At 40.2% G+C, this 14,509-nt stretch overlaps 1 protein-coding gene across 3 annotated transcripts in view; it reads right to left on the bottom strand.

Annotated features, from left to right (window-relative positions):
* Window positions 1-14,509, bottom strand: part of LOC117299542 (APOBEC1 complementation factor-like) — a 37,731-nt gene that overhangs the window by 14,589 nt on the left and 8,633 nt on the right. For all 3 annotated transcript variants that reach the window (XM_033783090.1, XM_033783088.1, XM_033783089.1), the window contains exons 2-4: window positions 6,925-7,099; window positions 3,058-3,250; window positions 2,053-2,239 (exon numbers count right to left, since the gene is read on the bottom strand). In XM_033783090.1, the coding sequence (XP_033638981.1) occupies window positions 2,053-2,239; window positions 3,058-3,250; window positions 6,925-7,099 (555 nt within the window). The remainder of the gene's footprint in view (window positions 1-2,052; window positions 2,240-3,057; window positions 3,251-6,924; window positions 7,100-14,509) is intronic.

Here is a 14,509-nt window from a genome sequence, read left to right as displayed (position 1 = left end):
AGAAGAGGTTGATAAGGGAATCGGATAGGAGGAAAAGGAATGGGGTGGGGATGGTCCAGCGAGATAGGGTCGGTGGTTGATCACAGAAGAAGAGATGGTGGCAATGGATTGAGGAGTAGGTGGGAAAAGATGGGAGATGGGCCAGCAAGATTGGAGAAAGGGGTTGGTTGGTTGATCACAGAAGAAGTAAATTTGATAGAGGGGGAAGAGATGTGGGATGGGCCAGCAAGATGAGGTGCATTGGTTGATTGGTCATAGAGGAAGATAAATAGAAGGCAATGGATAGACGTATTAAGGGAGAAGAGACGGGAAAGGGAGAAGAGACAGGAGCAGGGTTGGTGATGAAAAGTATGTTTGTTTATGTTGCACAATTATGACAATTGTATGTTAACAACAAAATAAGTAAAATGACAGGAGTAGAGTTGGACAATTGGACAATGATAACGTTATGATAAATGAAATTATTTTGGAAAAAGTTGTTAAAAGATTTGAGTTAATCAAAGAAAATACAAGATTATTGTGACAAAATTGAGACAATTTATTTTTGTTGATGATTTTTTTGTTTATTCGAAGAATACATGGATGTGCAATAAATTCACAACATCATGAACAATAGAAATGTTGCCGGAAATGTTTGTTTTAGATTTTTTTTTTTTACAGGTGTTCGGGATACATTAGGTATAAGAAGTGTACAGAGATTTGCATACAGTCATGGTTGGTATAAGAAAATACAATTTTGGAAAAAGTGTTGGAAAATGTTGGGAAAGGGAATGGATGCGGAGTAGGGGGATTGTGCAGATCATGCAAATGTAGAAGGTTTTTTTTTAATGATGCAGGATTGTCATTTGAGGTGCAAGTTGGAGGATGTTCATGATGTGTTGGGGAGAAGTTTGGAGGGGTATAAACGAAAGGAAAGGAGAAAATGCAAAAAAAAATAAACATGCTGTTAGAGATTAGTTAGTAATCAAGCTCAAAGTTATAAAACAGAAATGTTTAAAATTATTGATGTTATTTTTAAAGAAATCTAGCTCAGGTTACCAGCCAAGAAGGCATGCCATTCAACATGTTCACATTCTTTGACTCTGACTGATGCCTTGTTTTTTTTAGTCAGGATTAATTTGTCCAATTCTCTTTGATGACATTTTCTCACTCTAGATTTTCGGCAGAAACTCCAGTTATATCAGGCTTGGAGTGTCGTTTTTAAGAGAGTGAGGCCATTTTAATTTTGCAAAGAGTACTTCCATGGGGAAATCTTCAAGTCGATGGGAAACATTTGAAGGAGCACCAAGGACAAGACCTGGGCCCAATTTCATAAGCACAATTTCCTGAGCACAAAAACCTGCTAAGCACAGGAAACTCTTGCTTAGCAAAAACAGGTTGCCAGCTTTCCATAAAGTTAACACCGATGCGACTGGTTTCCCAATTTACGTAACTGGGCCCTGTGCAACATAGACCATGAACTCCAAAAGAAGGCTGGTTTAAAGTCGGTCGCACGATGGTTGCGTGATGAAAATCTTGACGCACGCTCATAACAAAAACAGTTTAAAGTCATCGCTGAGGCCCAGTAATGACTATAAATTGTTTACAATATGATTGTGCGTCAAGATTTCTATCGCGCGACCAACATTAACCTGGCCTTTAAAGCCATTGGACCCTTTTGGTAAACAGTATTGTCCAAGGCCCACACTTCGTGTATCACAACTTCTATATCAAATAACAAACCTGTGAAAATTTGGGCTTAATCGGTCATGGGAGTCGGGAGAAAGTAACGGGAAAACCCACCCTTGTGTCCGCGCGTTTCGCCGTGTCATGACATGTGTTTAAAATAAATCCGTAATTCTCGTTAACGAGAATTGATATTGTTTTACTGTTTCCTCGAAAAGTAAAGCATTTCATGGAATAATAATTTCAAGAGAAGTATTTCACCACTACCTTCTGTAAACCCTGTTAGTTATTTGTAAATCTGTGAACTTTTTTTTCCTGTACCGAAAGGGTCCAATGGCTTTAATGTAGCGCTAAGGCCTGAGGTTTAGATCAAAAGACAACTCTTACCTCAGCTGGTTTGCGACCATCGTAGTTATACCTCCCATAGCCACCACGTCCTCCAGCCTGAAGGCCTCCATAGTTCCTCATACCACCAGCACCGCGCATACCAGCTGCCCCACGGCCACGCCCCCTAGGTGAGAAGGCAGCACCACCTCCACGCATGGCAAGACCACCTCTACCTGCTGTTCCAAATCTAAGGATAGGGGACAAACTTTAATTGGCAAGTGAGCTTTTGGGTTGTGATACAAACGTTGGGCAGTGAAAGAGATTCAAACACCACTTGTGCAAGGCTAATTTTACACCATCTTTACACAATTAACAGCCCTTTTCAAATTACTCTTTTCCCCCCTTGGTTGACTGTCTTAATCCAGAGTTTTCCCCCGGTCTGCCCCGGCAAAAAGGCATACCCAGGAAAAGAGCCACCCCTGCTCCAGAGTAGGGGTTCTTGCAGTGTGCAGCCGTAACCCCGTGGAATAGGGACCTAGGTAGGGACAGAGTGAAAATGCGCATGGGAAACGATGGGTAAAAAAAGTCCCATGGACCTCATCAGTGCTGTATTCCCTGGGGATTAGAGTTACATCGGGAATGACCTTATAATAAATTATCACGTAGACAAGTCCATATAGTCATATTATAGTCAACTACATCCATGGTGTTTTTGGCCCACTTAGAAATTTTAGCCCAATTTGGAGCAATCTAAGCTAATTTAAAGAAACTGTTATGTGATATAGAACAGTTAAAACTTAAAATGTAAGATGATTTAAAAGTAAATTGCGGGGACTCGATCCACAGACCTCCGGATCAAAATAACGGCGCTCTTCCAACTGAGCTAGGATTTAAAAGTTTATCAAAATGAACACAATCGGCTGTTCCAGGAAAAAACTTCTTTCATTTCATTTTCATTTGATTTATTCTGCTTGTAAAGCCAAGGACTCTCAGAAAAGTGAACTCAATTACTGCACTAGCGAAGAACCCAATGGAGAGAGAAGACAAGGAACGCAGTTTTCTTACCCATTGACAGCTCCTGTGTTGTTGTACGGCTGGTAGTATGGTGGCTGCTGGACGGTCAACGGCTGTTCATATGAGCCATAGCCATAAGCTCCAGGCTGAATGTAACCTCTACCACGGGGGAACCTCATCATGTTGTTTTTGTCTACTGGCTTGGCAAACACTACCTCGATGACTGAACCGTCAATGGTGGCACCTGAAGATAGCAAATTATAAGAATTTGGTGATGTATGAAAACAACATAAGATCCTCTTTACAAAGTAATACAATATAAGAATAATAATACAAGGTTCTATAAAGCGCTATAACTAACAAAGGAATGTACCACAGTGTTGTACACAATAGCCCGATCCATTAGGCTCCACCCACGGCGCACGTGCGAGCAAGAACACGTGAGCCACTCCAATGCTATTATGCACAACTCTGCCGCGCGCGTCAAGCGCACGCGCAAGCATGTCGAACTTTAATTTGTCGGACTTTTAGTTTCGCAATGGGTTGTGATTGGTCAATACATAATGGGATGGGCTTAATGGAGTGGTCTATTAACAATGGAAGAGGGCAATTGTCGTCCCTGTGCCCAAAACTTCACCAGCCAACATAGACAATTTGCGACCCATTGCCCTCACAGATCACTTTGCCAAAGTGACAGAACACTTCATTGCTCAACAAACAATGGCGTTGATTAAACCCAATCTCGACCCCGCCCAGTTCGGAAACATAAAGAACGTATCCACCACGCACTGTTTGATTGATGTTCTTCACACACTCCATGCCAATGCTGAACTACCCAAATCTATATCGTCCATTCTTCTCACTGACTTTTCTAAAGCTTTTGATCACATCGACCACACAATTGCAGTTTCCAAGCTCCTCAAGTTGGGAGTTCCACCACATTTAGCCGCATGGATCGGTGATTTCATCTCTAATCGTGAACAGTGCGTGAGATACCTCGATTGCTTTTCGGAATGGACCCATACTAATGCAGGTGTCCCACAAGGCACTAAGCTCGGTGCCATTATCTTCCTGGCAATTATCAATGACGCCGGTTTCAAAGAGAACAATACAAGTATAAAACACTTCAAATATGTTGATGACATGACTGTCATTGAAACCCGTGATGCCAGTGTTGGATCCAACCTCCCATCTGCAATAACTGATCTGGATGTTTGGTCGTCGGACAACAAAATGCAACTCAACGTGAACAAGTGTTTCACCATGGACATTTGTTTCTCGCGGAACCAACCAGATCCCCTCTCATTGACTCTAATTAATGACAAAACTATTACACAATGTGCAGTTATTAAGCTTTTAGGTGTTTTTATTCAAGCCGACTTAAGGTGGGACACGCATGTAGGCTCAATGATCAAGCGTGCAAATTCCCGCCTTTTCATGCTTCGTAAATTGAAGTATCATTACCTAAGCATATCTGATCTTGTTGATATATATACCTTCTTTGTGCGGCCAATTTTGGAGTAAGCTGCACCCGCCTGGTCAGGTGCTTTGTCAAGTAAGCAGTGCAATGATCTGGAAAGGGTGCAAAAGCGCGCATGCAGAATTATTCTTGGCAATGACTACGTGCGCTACTCAGACGCTCTACAATTGTGCAGTATTGAAACACTGGTATGCCGTCGTAACCACTTGTGCCAATCTTTTGCCAAAACTCTCCCTTCATCAGTCCTAAAGCGCCTCTTGCCACAGAGGTATGATAGTGGGTACCAACTTAGGAACTCCGGACTTCTGGGTCAGTTTAAATGCCGAACAGAGCGCTATAGAAAGAGCCCTCTCCCTCACCTCACACGCCTTTTTAACAACTGAATTGCAATACAATGCAGCTTTTTATGCGCCCTTTGACTGTGCCAGCAATATTTTTTATCCAGGTTTTTTTTCCCGCAACTTTCAGAACAATTTATTTTATACATTGTAAATATTTGTCTCTCCTTAATCAATTATTTCTTAAATAATGTGACATAGTGTGGTTTTTTTTTCTTATTTTTTAATCTCTGTATATTTTCCTGTAATTCGACCTCCGGTCGCCATAGGAATTTGTTTTTAAAATAATAAACCAATTATGAATGAATGAATGAATGAACAACGAGCAATGAAATAAACAAACAAGCAAACAAATCAATCAAACAAGTGGGTTTTTAGAGATTTCTTGAAAACTTCTAGTAAGCTACATTAGAGTGGCGGATGCTGTCATGGTAAATTGTTCCAGAGTTTGGGGGCAGCAGCGTGGAAGCTTTTTCCCCCAGTAGCGGTGCATGTTTTGGGGATGGCAAGTAGTCTGGTGTCGGCAGATGACCGGAGGTATCTATTCAGTTTGTACTTAACTTAATGAGATCCGTTAGGTATGAAGGGGTAGAGACTGTATTGAGACATTTGAAGAGCATGGGCCCATTTCATAGTGCTGCTAAGCACACAAATTTGCTTAGCATGACATTTCTCCCTTGATAAAAACAGGAATGCCAACCAAATTTTCATTTGATTTTCAGGACAAGCAAACAACAGCTGAACACCAATAAGAAGCAACATGCAACAAATGGAAATTTGGTTGGTAATCCTGTTTTTATCAAGGAAGAAATTTCATGCTAAGCAAATTTGTGTGCTTAGCAGCTCTATGAAATTGGGTCCAGGGTATAGTATTTTAAAGTTGATACAGTTGAAAAATAATTGTAGTGATTAGGCATGGGCAGCTAGTCAAATTCACTAACCCGACTAGAACAGGAGGTGTACATCAAAGACGAGGGTTTTTTATGTCTGAAGAAAACAGTATATTTTTTTCCTGTAAGTTGCCTTGTGTATTTTAAATATAAAAAAAATCATGTAGCATTAAACATGTACAATGTTCTTGGCTATCATGACCTTGCCAACTTTTATCCATTCACGCAATCGATACCACAATGTTGATTTGTATGACTTTGCTATTTCCCCCAGCCCCTGAGATAATCAACATTATTTGCACTGTAACTTGTACAGTGTAAGCTCACACAGGATTGAGAGGACTAACTAACAATGACCAAGTGTATTATTTCATGATTTGAAGGCTTTTCATTTGCTTTTCAGTTGCTTTTCAGTTGCCCTTGTGGCTTTATAGTATGGAAATATTGACTGCTTAATAATCAGGGCACAGTTAAAATTATAGGCCCAAGGTGGTGTCAAAAACATGGAGTCATGGAAATAGTTATGACCCCTTTTTCTATCAAGATGACGACATAGTTGACTAAGCCCGGGGTCAATCGACTTTGTCCACCCTGAAAATAACAGTCACAAATAGGTCGTTCGTGTGTACTGTATGATATGTACATGGATAATGTCAACTATCGTTCCGTGTCAAGGCGCAACCTTTCTTCGGTCTGAAATTTTGAGTTTGGTATACAGCTGAGGGCATAGCCATGGTTTTGACACCACCGAGGGCCTATAATTTTAACTGTGCCCTGATTATTTGTAGCAGTCAATATTTCTTTTGTATACCAAATTAAAATTTTAGACCGAAGAAAGGTTGCGCCGTGACACAAAACGATAGTTGACATTATCCATACAGTACACACAAACGACCCATTTGTGACTGTTATTTTCAGGGTTGACAAAGTCGATTGACCCCGGGCATAGTCAACTATGACGTCATCTTGATAGAAAAAGGGTCATAACTGTTTCCATTCATGATTATGACATAATAGTGGCATCATTAGCTTCTTTTACAATTTATAATGTATTGCAGGCCATTCCAAACTAGTTCTTAGTAAAACAAACCAATTTACACCAACATTAAATGCAATTTTTCTAAGAGAACACAAACCCTCCCCTATCCTCGCCCTCCGCAAAAAATATTGTGAATCCAAAACAATCTCAAATCCTCAACACAATGCTCACCATCCATTTCTTTCAGGGCAACATAGGCATCCTCCCGAGACATCAGATGTACAAAGGCAAAATCTCGCAGCTTCTTGACACGTTCAACACTGCCTTCCTTCAGCTTGTTGAAGGCTGCCTGGATGGTCTCTTCAGTAGTGTGCAACATTAGGTTGCGCACATACAAAATCTTGACCTGAAACGGTAGAAAGAATGATAAACTATTGGTTACAACCATGTAATTGCGTTAAGGGCAGTGGACACTATTGGTAATTACTCAAAATAATTATCAGCATAAAACCTCACTTGGTAACAAGTAATGGGGAGAGGTTGATACTATATAACATTGTGAGGAGCGGCTCCCTCTGAAGTTTTCGAGAAAGAAGTAATTTTCCACGAACTTGGTTTCGAGACCTCAAGTTTAGAATTCGAGGTCTCGAAATCAAGCATCTGAAAGCACACAACTTTGTGTGACAAGGGTGTTTTTTTATTTCATTCATATCTTGCAACTTTGACGACCAATTTAGCTCAAATTTTCACTGGTTTGTTATTTTATGCATGTTTAGATACACCAAGAGATAAGACTGGTCTTTGGCAATTACCAATAGTGTCCACTGTCTTTAACACCATTCTGTATAAATTGCCAGGTAGAGTTTGTTCTTTAGAGAAATGTCTTGCTATTCTACTACAGCTGAGTATATTTTCCATGTTTTTCCAGAGACTTCTCAGTTCTGAAAAGGACTGTCCTGCTTTTGAACTACTAGGCCTATATTAACCTGGCTGGAAGATAGAAATTGGCTGGGACTACTCTATGTACTACCTTGGCATAGGATTATTAATAACTGCACTACCACTGAGTGACTTCTGAATTGGTCTCAATGTTTTGACTAGCTGCTCTAGTCGTCATCAGGAGACTGAACAGATATAATTATCTTTTGAGGGAGTGTTGGTTGTGAAAAGAACCGATTGGTCTCGCTTTCACATTTCGAAAAACCTTCAAACACCACTTATTTAGATGCCAATGTAAGTTTTTATTCTAGCATCTCAACCAAAACTTGTTTGCCCTGGCAAAAACAGACAAAACTTTATGTACGTACGGCCTGCCCCTGGCCTTGCCTTTGTGCCCCATTAAATGTTTCCTGAAGATTTTCCAAAGAAATAGAACCCTTTGCAAAAAGAGAATGCCTTGCACTCTCTAAGATTACAAAAAAACCAGGGCTGATTTGTAAGATGTTTTTGGTTTTGTTAAATGTGGCTTTACAAGGGATGGAAAGAATCACAAATCTTTGTATTAGTGTCTGGCATTTGCTCCATGCTGGCATTAAGGCCACAGACACAATGAGATCTATTTCACTGTTAAACACACAGGGTCTTTCAAGTCAAATATGTGGCTTACTAACAAAATGAATTCTTTAGAGGCTCTACCATTGTCTATTAAACTACAAAGTGTGTTATTTGTTCTTATTGTGCCAAACAAGTCTGTGTAAACCAACATGTGTACACATGTATGCTTTGGTCCAGAGCCTCATCAAAGAACCAGTTTGCATCCTAGGTAAAACGTTTTATGGTCATAAAGTTCATTCATAGTACTGTCATTTTACAACCTGAATCTTCAAATTGACATACAATAGACCCCAAACAAGGAGCCTCCATTATGGCAGTACTGCTGTTTTTACTGGAAAGTGCGTACCATGTTCAGTATTGTAGCCATGGTGGGCGGTGCTGGGCGGGCCTGCCCAGGACCCACAACTTTTGCCAGAGAAAAAATATAAAAATTTACTCTGAGAAAAATACAAATGTTGCCCAGCACAGATTTCAAATAATATTGTCCACTTCGCATTGATCTGAGACACAGCTGATGATGAGGAGAATCAAATGTCACAGAGAAAGAACACAATCAAAAGGACTTGATTATTGGAGGACAATTCTCATGACTTCAGGCCCTAATTCCATGAAGCTGTAACTAAAATTAGTGTTTAATAGCAAATTAAATGCTGAAGAAAAAATTGAGAGCGGCACTGTTGGCAGCATTGGCAACATTATTCACTTGATGGGATTCTTGGCTGGTTATCCATTTCTGCGAGATTTTTCCGTGCTTAGCAAGTTTTTGCGCTTATTAGGCTTCATGAGATTTGTAGTTTTGTTATGGACCAACAAGAACAGAGAAAACGCAACACAGCTCCACTGTTTTTTTTATTTGCAGGACAAGCACCATCAGAAGATTTTGGGTTTATACTCAAAAGAAATATAAGATTAATCAGACTTTAAATCACTGTTTGAACCCCGTTTCAAAATTAAAATGGCTTCGCCCTTTATCTTAGATAAAATGTTTGACCTGAAGGAGTACAGGTGATCAGTGAGGGTGGATTTAGGGGTGTTGGGGGGGGGGGGGGGGGTGAGTCCATCATGATCACATTTACTTTATATATGTAACCATGGAACAATAATGCAACATACATTGGCAAAACCACCCCTAAAATCAGTGCACTGTTTGTCTTATCTGGCCTCTTAAGAGCTACCCTTAATTGCATGATAAGAAAAGGACAGATAACTCTAGACCCCCCTCTTATCAATTATCCTATCACCCAGGATAATGGATGGCTATATCCCAAGGGTCAACAAACACTCTGATAAGAGGGGAAACTAAATGAGGGGAGGGGTGGAGGGACTGTGACCATCAAGATACCCAATAATAAATTGATACCTGTTTACAACTGCAAACAATCTGTGATGTCAAGTAGTATTATCCAGTTGGAGAGTAAACATGTGCACAGTAGTTCACAGGATTTTAGAAGAAATTTGAGTTCAACTTTACAATAGTTGCACTTTACAGTTTGGGAACAAACACATTTTTTGGAGACTGGAAAAAAGACAAGTTTTGCAATAAACAAAATTTGTTGAGTAGTCCACGGCGCTTAAATTTGTCGAGAGGTCCACAAGGCATTATACAAGTGCATTTTACTAGCCTCCACACATGTTTCAAATACATGATGATAAACTAAATGGATGTTAAAGTACTGGAAGTGGTATTTTTTCAAAATAAAGCTTTTGTCACTAAATATGTGTTTTGATGAGTGGAATGTGAATAAACAGTTAACTAAGGTTTTAAAAAATCAGTTCTTATGTTATCTACAAATTTAAGAGTAGACCCCGACCCGAGAGGGCGCTGTTCGTGACGTCAATCGAGGCAGACTTTGCCTGTAATGCGTAGAGTAAACACAATTGCAAAGTACATGTACGGACCAAGTCGTGAGTTTGTACATTTCAAAAAAAGATTTTTTGGGTTTTTTTCCAGCAATGCCGACCAGGTGTATTGCTGCTGAATGCAGAAAAACACTTTTTGAAACGTACCAATTCACGACTTGGACGTACATGTACTTTGCACGTGTGTTTACTATACGCATTGCAGGCAAAGTCTGCCTCGATTGACGTCACAAAAGGGGTAGGCGGAGTCAGCCCCCAAACAACTTTATATATTTTTTAAACATATAAATCGTGACAAACAATTACTAAAAAATTGTTTTATTGTTCGTAAGCATATACTCTTATTTTTGAAAGAAAAAAAAATTATATTTCCAGGTGACTTTAAATAAGTTTGGGTTTGAACAAGGAGAAATTTACCGTACAGGATTTGAACCAACGACCTCTGGATTAAAATTCCAGCTCTTTTCCAGGTGAATTATATTTCGTCAATACCTATTATGTCAAAAGCCAGACATTATGTGACTTTCATTGCCAGGGACAACACCCAAGTTCTTAACACAAGTATTGTCATAAACCTTAATTTCTGATTTGTTAATGGTAGTGATCACAAAAATGTACACGCTTATTTACATTTATTATTCACATCTGAAAAGGGAAGAGTAGGTTTTTACCAAGTTTTCAAATATTTTTATAGCTTACTGGGCAAGCTGAGAAGTAAGTTACTGAGTGGTGTTTACTACTTCTTCTGGTTACTCTACTGGACAATGTATTAATTTACCAAGAAAGCATTTGATATAAATAGAATTTGAAAGTGGTCAAATGTCACTGTCAGGATGGCTTACTGACAACAACCACATTTGACATTAAACTGTGCTATTTAACTCCTGGAATTTCCAACTCCATTCCCACCAAGTGTGGGAGCAGTTTCAAGCCTTCTATCCCGCAGACATTTGTCCCCACTCTCCAAGACCCATCACCAATCAATCACTCATCTGGGCACTTGGAAGTTATCAACACCCTTGATGTGGTGTAATTGGAATCCCCACTTATACAATAACATTTATCTTGTTCTTAATTACATTAGGGCTTGAGACAGTTACTGGTCTATTTCAAGACATGATGGGAAGACAGTGGTACTGGTGGCAGGAAATCATGCTCCCTTCACCCTCCATGGTCCACATCTACTATCCATAATCGCTAGTCAGTGGTTTATAGAATGATCTGTCACATAATAACAACAATAACAGGAGTTAGTCAAAGCGCTCCCAAACTATTACCCCAGTCAATGGGCCTTAATTCGTTCATAAAACCATCTCAGCTCCCTGGGGAGTATACATCCTGCACAACAAATACACGCTGCTCAGCTGGTTTCAAGATCCTTGCCATTTAGATGGAGGATTGTCCGTCACGTTATAGCAAATAAAAGTACTATTGCTACGTCACTCACCGTGCATTTGCACGACGCATAAAACCTCAATGCTGGGGGCGTGTCTTTGGTAACGCAACAGTACATACTGCAAGGCACTTCATTACGGCGCCCGCATCTCTCAAAATGGCTAAACACACATATAGTCACTGTTGAATCCAACAGGCCGAACTAAAAACGGCTGTACTGTCACAATTAGAAATTGTATGCCTACGCTTTATTCGTTTTGAAAGTTGTACGGCCAATTAAAATGACAAAGATCTACAATGTACTTGGATGTTAATAAATAAAACAAATAATGAATTCTAATGAATAAAACAAATAATTAATTCGTTGAAAGATTGAATATTCTATTCAACAACGGAATCTTTCAACTCTTCAAAATATTTGCACCAATGATTGCACTCATAAACATTCATTGTTTGTATTATTGTACCAGTCCCTAGCACTTCTTCACTAGACAATGTACGCCAGACAGGTATGGGCATGCTCCGGTTGGGGGCGAGGTGTACAAGTACTTTGCCAATTGCAACATTACTTTGCAAAAAAACATGGGGTTGGGAGTAGGCCTAAATACCTTGAAAAAGTTTTAAGTACACACTAACAAACTTGCCAGTTGCCAAGCTCTCTTCTCTTACCCCCCTTAGCCAAAACCCCACGCAACAATCTACAATATGGCATGTAGAGTTTCGCATGAGATTAAATTTTAACTAGCGCTATCTTGTGTATTATCATAATTCAATTGTTCATGATGGTGAAGATTTATAAATGGGGCGAATTAACTGATAAAATGTCAGCGAGGTCAGGCTAGGCTGGTTAAGCCATGTGGCAATCAGCAAAGACAGGAGTATCGTTTGATATTTATCTGGGATGTCTCTGGGTTAGCTTTTCTATTGTATAATCAGGCCTGATACTTCAAGTAGGCATAGGCAACCTAGGTGATTGTCTCCATGCCCCTAAGCCTTGGTGGCTTTGAAATGCTAATTACTTTTAGTATAACTTTATTATTTCCTCCTATAGGGTGCCCTATACCAAGGAGAAAATACCTTGGTGCCCTTGTCCTTTCAAAAACGAAGCATATGGCTGTATAGTCTATGTTCAAATTGATTGGAGGTTTATCAGAAGTGCAAATTTTTTGCCAAATTCCAATGGACTAATGAAGTCTTCCCAGGTCTCAACGCACACTAGCCCACCTTGACTTTTTTAAGTGTAAGAAATTTGCAATCAAACTACCTCGCATTTTGCGACCTTTGAAAACTTAGCGTTTAAGACATGTATCGAAGGTGGGATGTAATGGTGACAGTGATGAGACCGATGTTAAAAGCGGAGCCATTAACAGCTCAACAAGGTGGGCTAACCGCACACTAGCACGACATAACAAGTTCTATGGGCTAGGTACTACTCAAAACTGTGCAACCTGCATACTAAAAAAACTCTAATTTCTTCCTTCCAGATGTGAATAGTTGTTAAAATGTTTCTTTTAGTGTATAAATGTGTAACTCGTTGACCATTGAACTGGTTGTAATCACTATATTAAATATTAAAATACTCCAAAACACACCAGAAACTTCGTTTAGGAACGACGAACACCCTTTTCACACTCATCTCTCCATATCCACTGGAATACAGCCCCGATGTGGCGGTTTCAGACTTCCGCCGTGTTCAGTTTTCCGGGTGACGTAGCCAGAAATTTCGACACGTTGCTCAAACGGTTTTAGCTTTCCGGCGTGTTCAGTTTTCCGGGTGACCTGTCAGATACCGCCGCGAGTACCCTGGCGAGTACCCTGGCGAGTACTGTAGTTCTCTCAGCAGTGACCCCCAAATTGTTTATATTACGATTCTTTTCTGTGTAGTCACATAATCTCTTGCCCCATCTTTACATGTATTCATGGGTACAACTTTAGGCAGGTCACACTCTGCTTGCATAAAAAACAACTCATACGATCCACGCGTTTGCCGCTAGTTGTACTCGACTCGTGGACGCCGCCATGACAGCTACCGGAGGGTAATGGATGACTCAATACGGCACTAAAAACGGACTACTTTCGCTTGCTGTGCGCAGGCATCGCATGACGTAATGCTACCGTATTTGGTCATTCGGAAAACTGAACACAGCGAAAAGTTGAAACCGCCACCCCGGGAAGGCCCCTAGACATTTTTACCCCCATGGTTTACCCTGGCACACTAGTTAATTGTGCATTTAACTTCCCCTAGATGCTCCAAGTTTAAAATGTTGTCTTTCTGATGCAATAATGGTAGCAAGCACATCACCCTTTAAATTTACACCCTCAAAAAATCCCCTAAATGTATCAAAGACATGAAACTTTGAAGTGTATTTTTGTTTTAACAGGGCTTAGTTAAAACTTTGATTCACCCTATTATACCAAGAAGAATGTTGGGACGGTTTAGGTTGTTCATTTTTAAAGGCCCAGTTCTCCCACCCATGCCGTGAGTACAGCACACATGTTTCCCTCAATTCCTACAAACAAGCCAAACAGCATAACCCAAACAGACACAACCCTTCTTCCAAAATTTAAGACCCCTCAGGGTCCTTAAATACTACCTACAGTATTCATTACAGCATTGTGTTAAACCAGTGACAACCATTTAAAAAGTCAATAAGCACCAACCCTTTCCACTGTTGTGAATTGTAAAGGAACTGTAAAGGTTTAACACATGTTTCATGAACACTGTATAGGGCACACTTCTGCCACAATCAGGGCACTGGGGGACAGAGGAGGTTGCCCACAATGCTGGGGGATTAGGAGGTCGTTTGGCACTGTTAAGAAGTGTTAAGAAGCCTGGATGGTCAATTAAAGATCACCTATCAATTCACCTGGTTTTATAGGCCTTGTTGGCTTTGTGGTTTCATGGTGTTTAAGCAATGCATGGATCATGCTTTGGGGCATGTTGATAGTCAACAAAACAAAGTGTCCTCTCCCCTTTGATCTTGCAGCTTCCATGGACATTATTGGC

The sequence above is a fragment of the Asterias rubens genome, chromosome 14, assembly GCF_902459465.1.
Source record: "Asterias rubens chromosome 14, eAstRub1.3, whole genome shotgun sequence".
Lineage (NCBI taxonomy): Eukaryota > Metazoa > Echinodermata > Asteroidea > Forcipulatida > Asteriidae > Asterias > Asterias rubens.
This window is presented reverse-complemented; position numbering and strand designations above follow the sequence as displayed.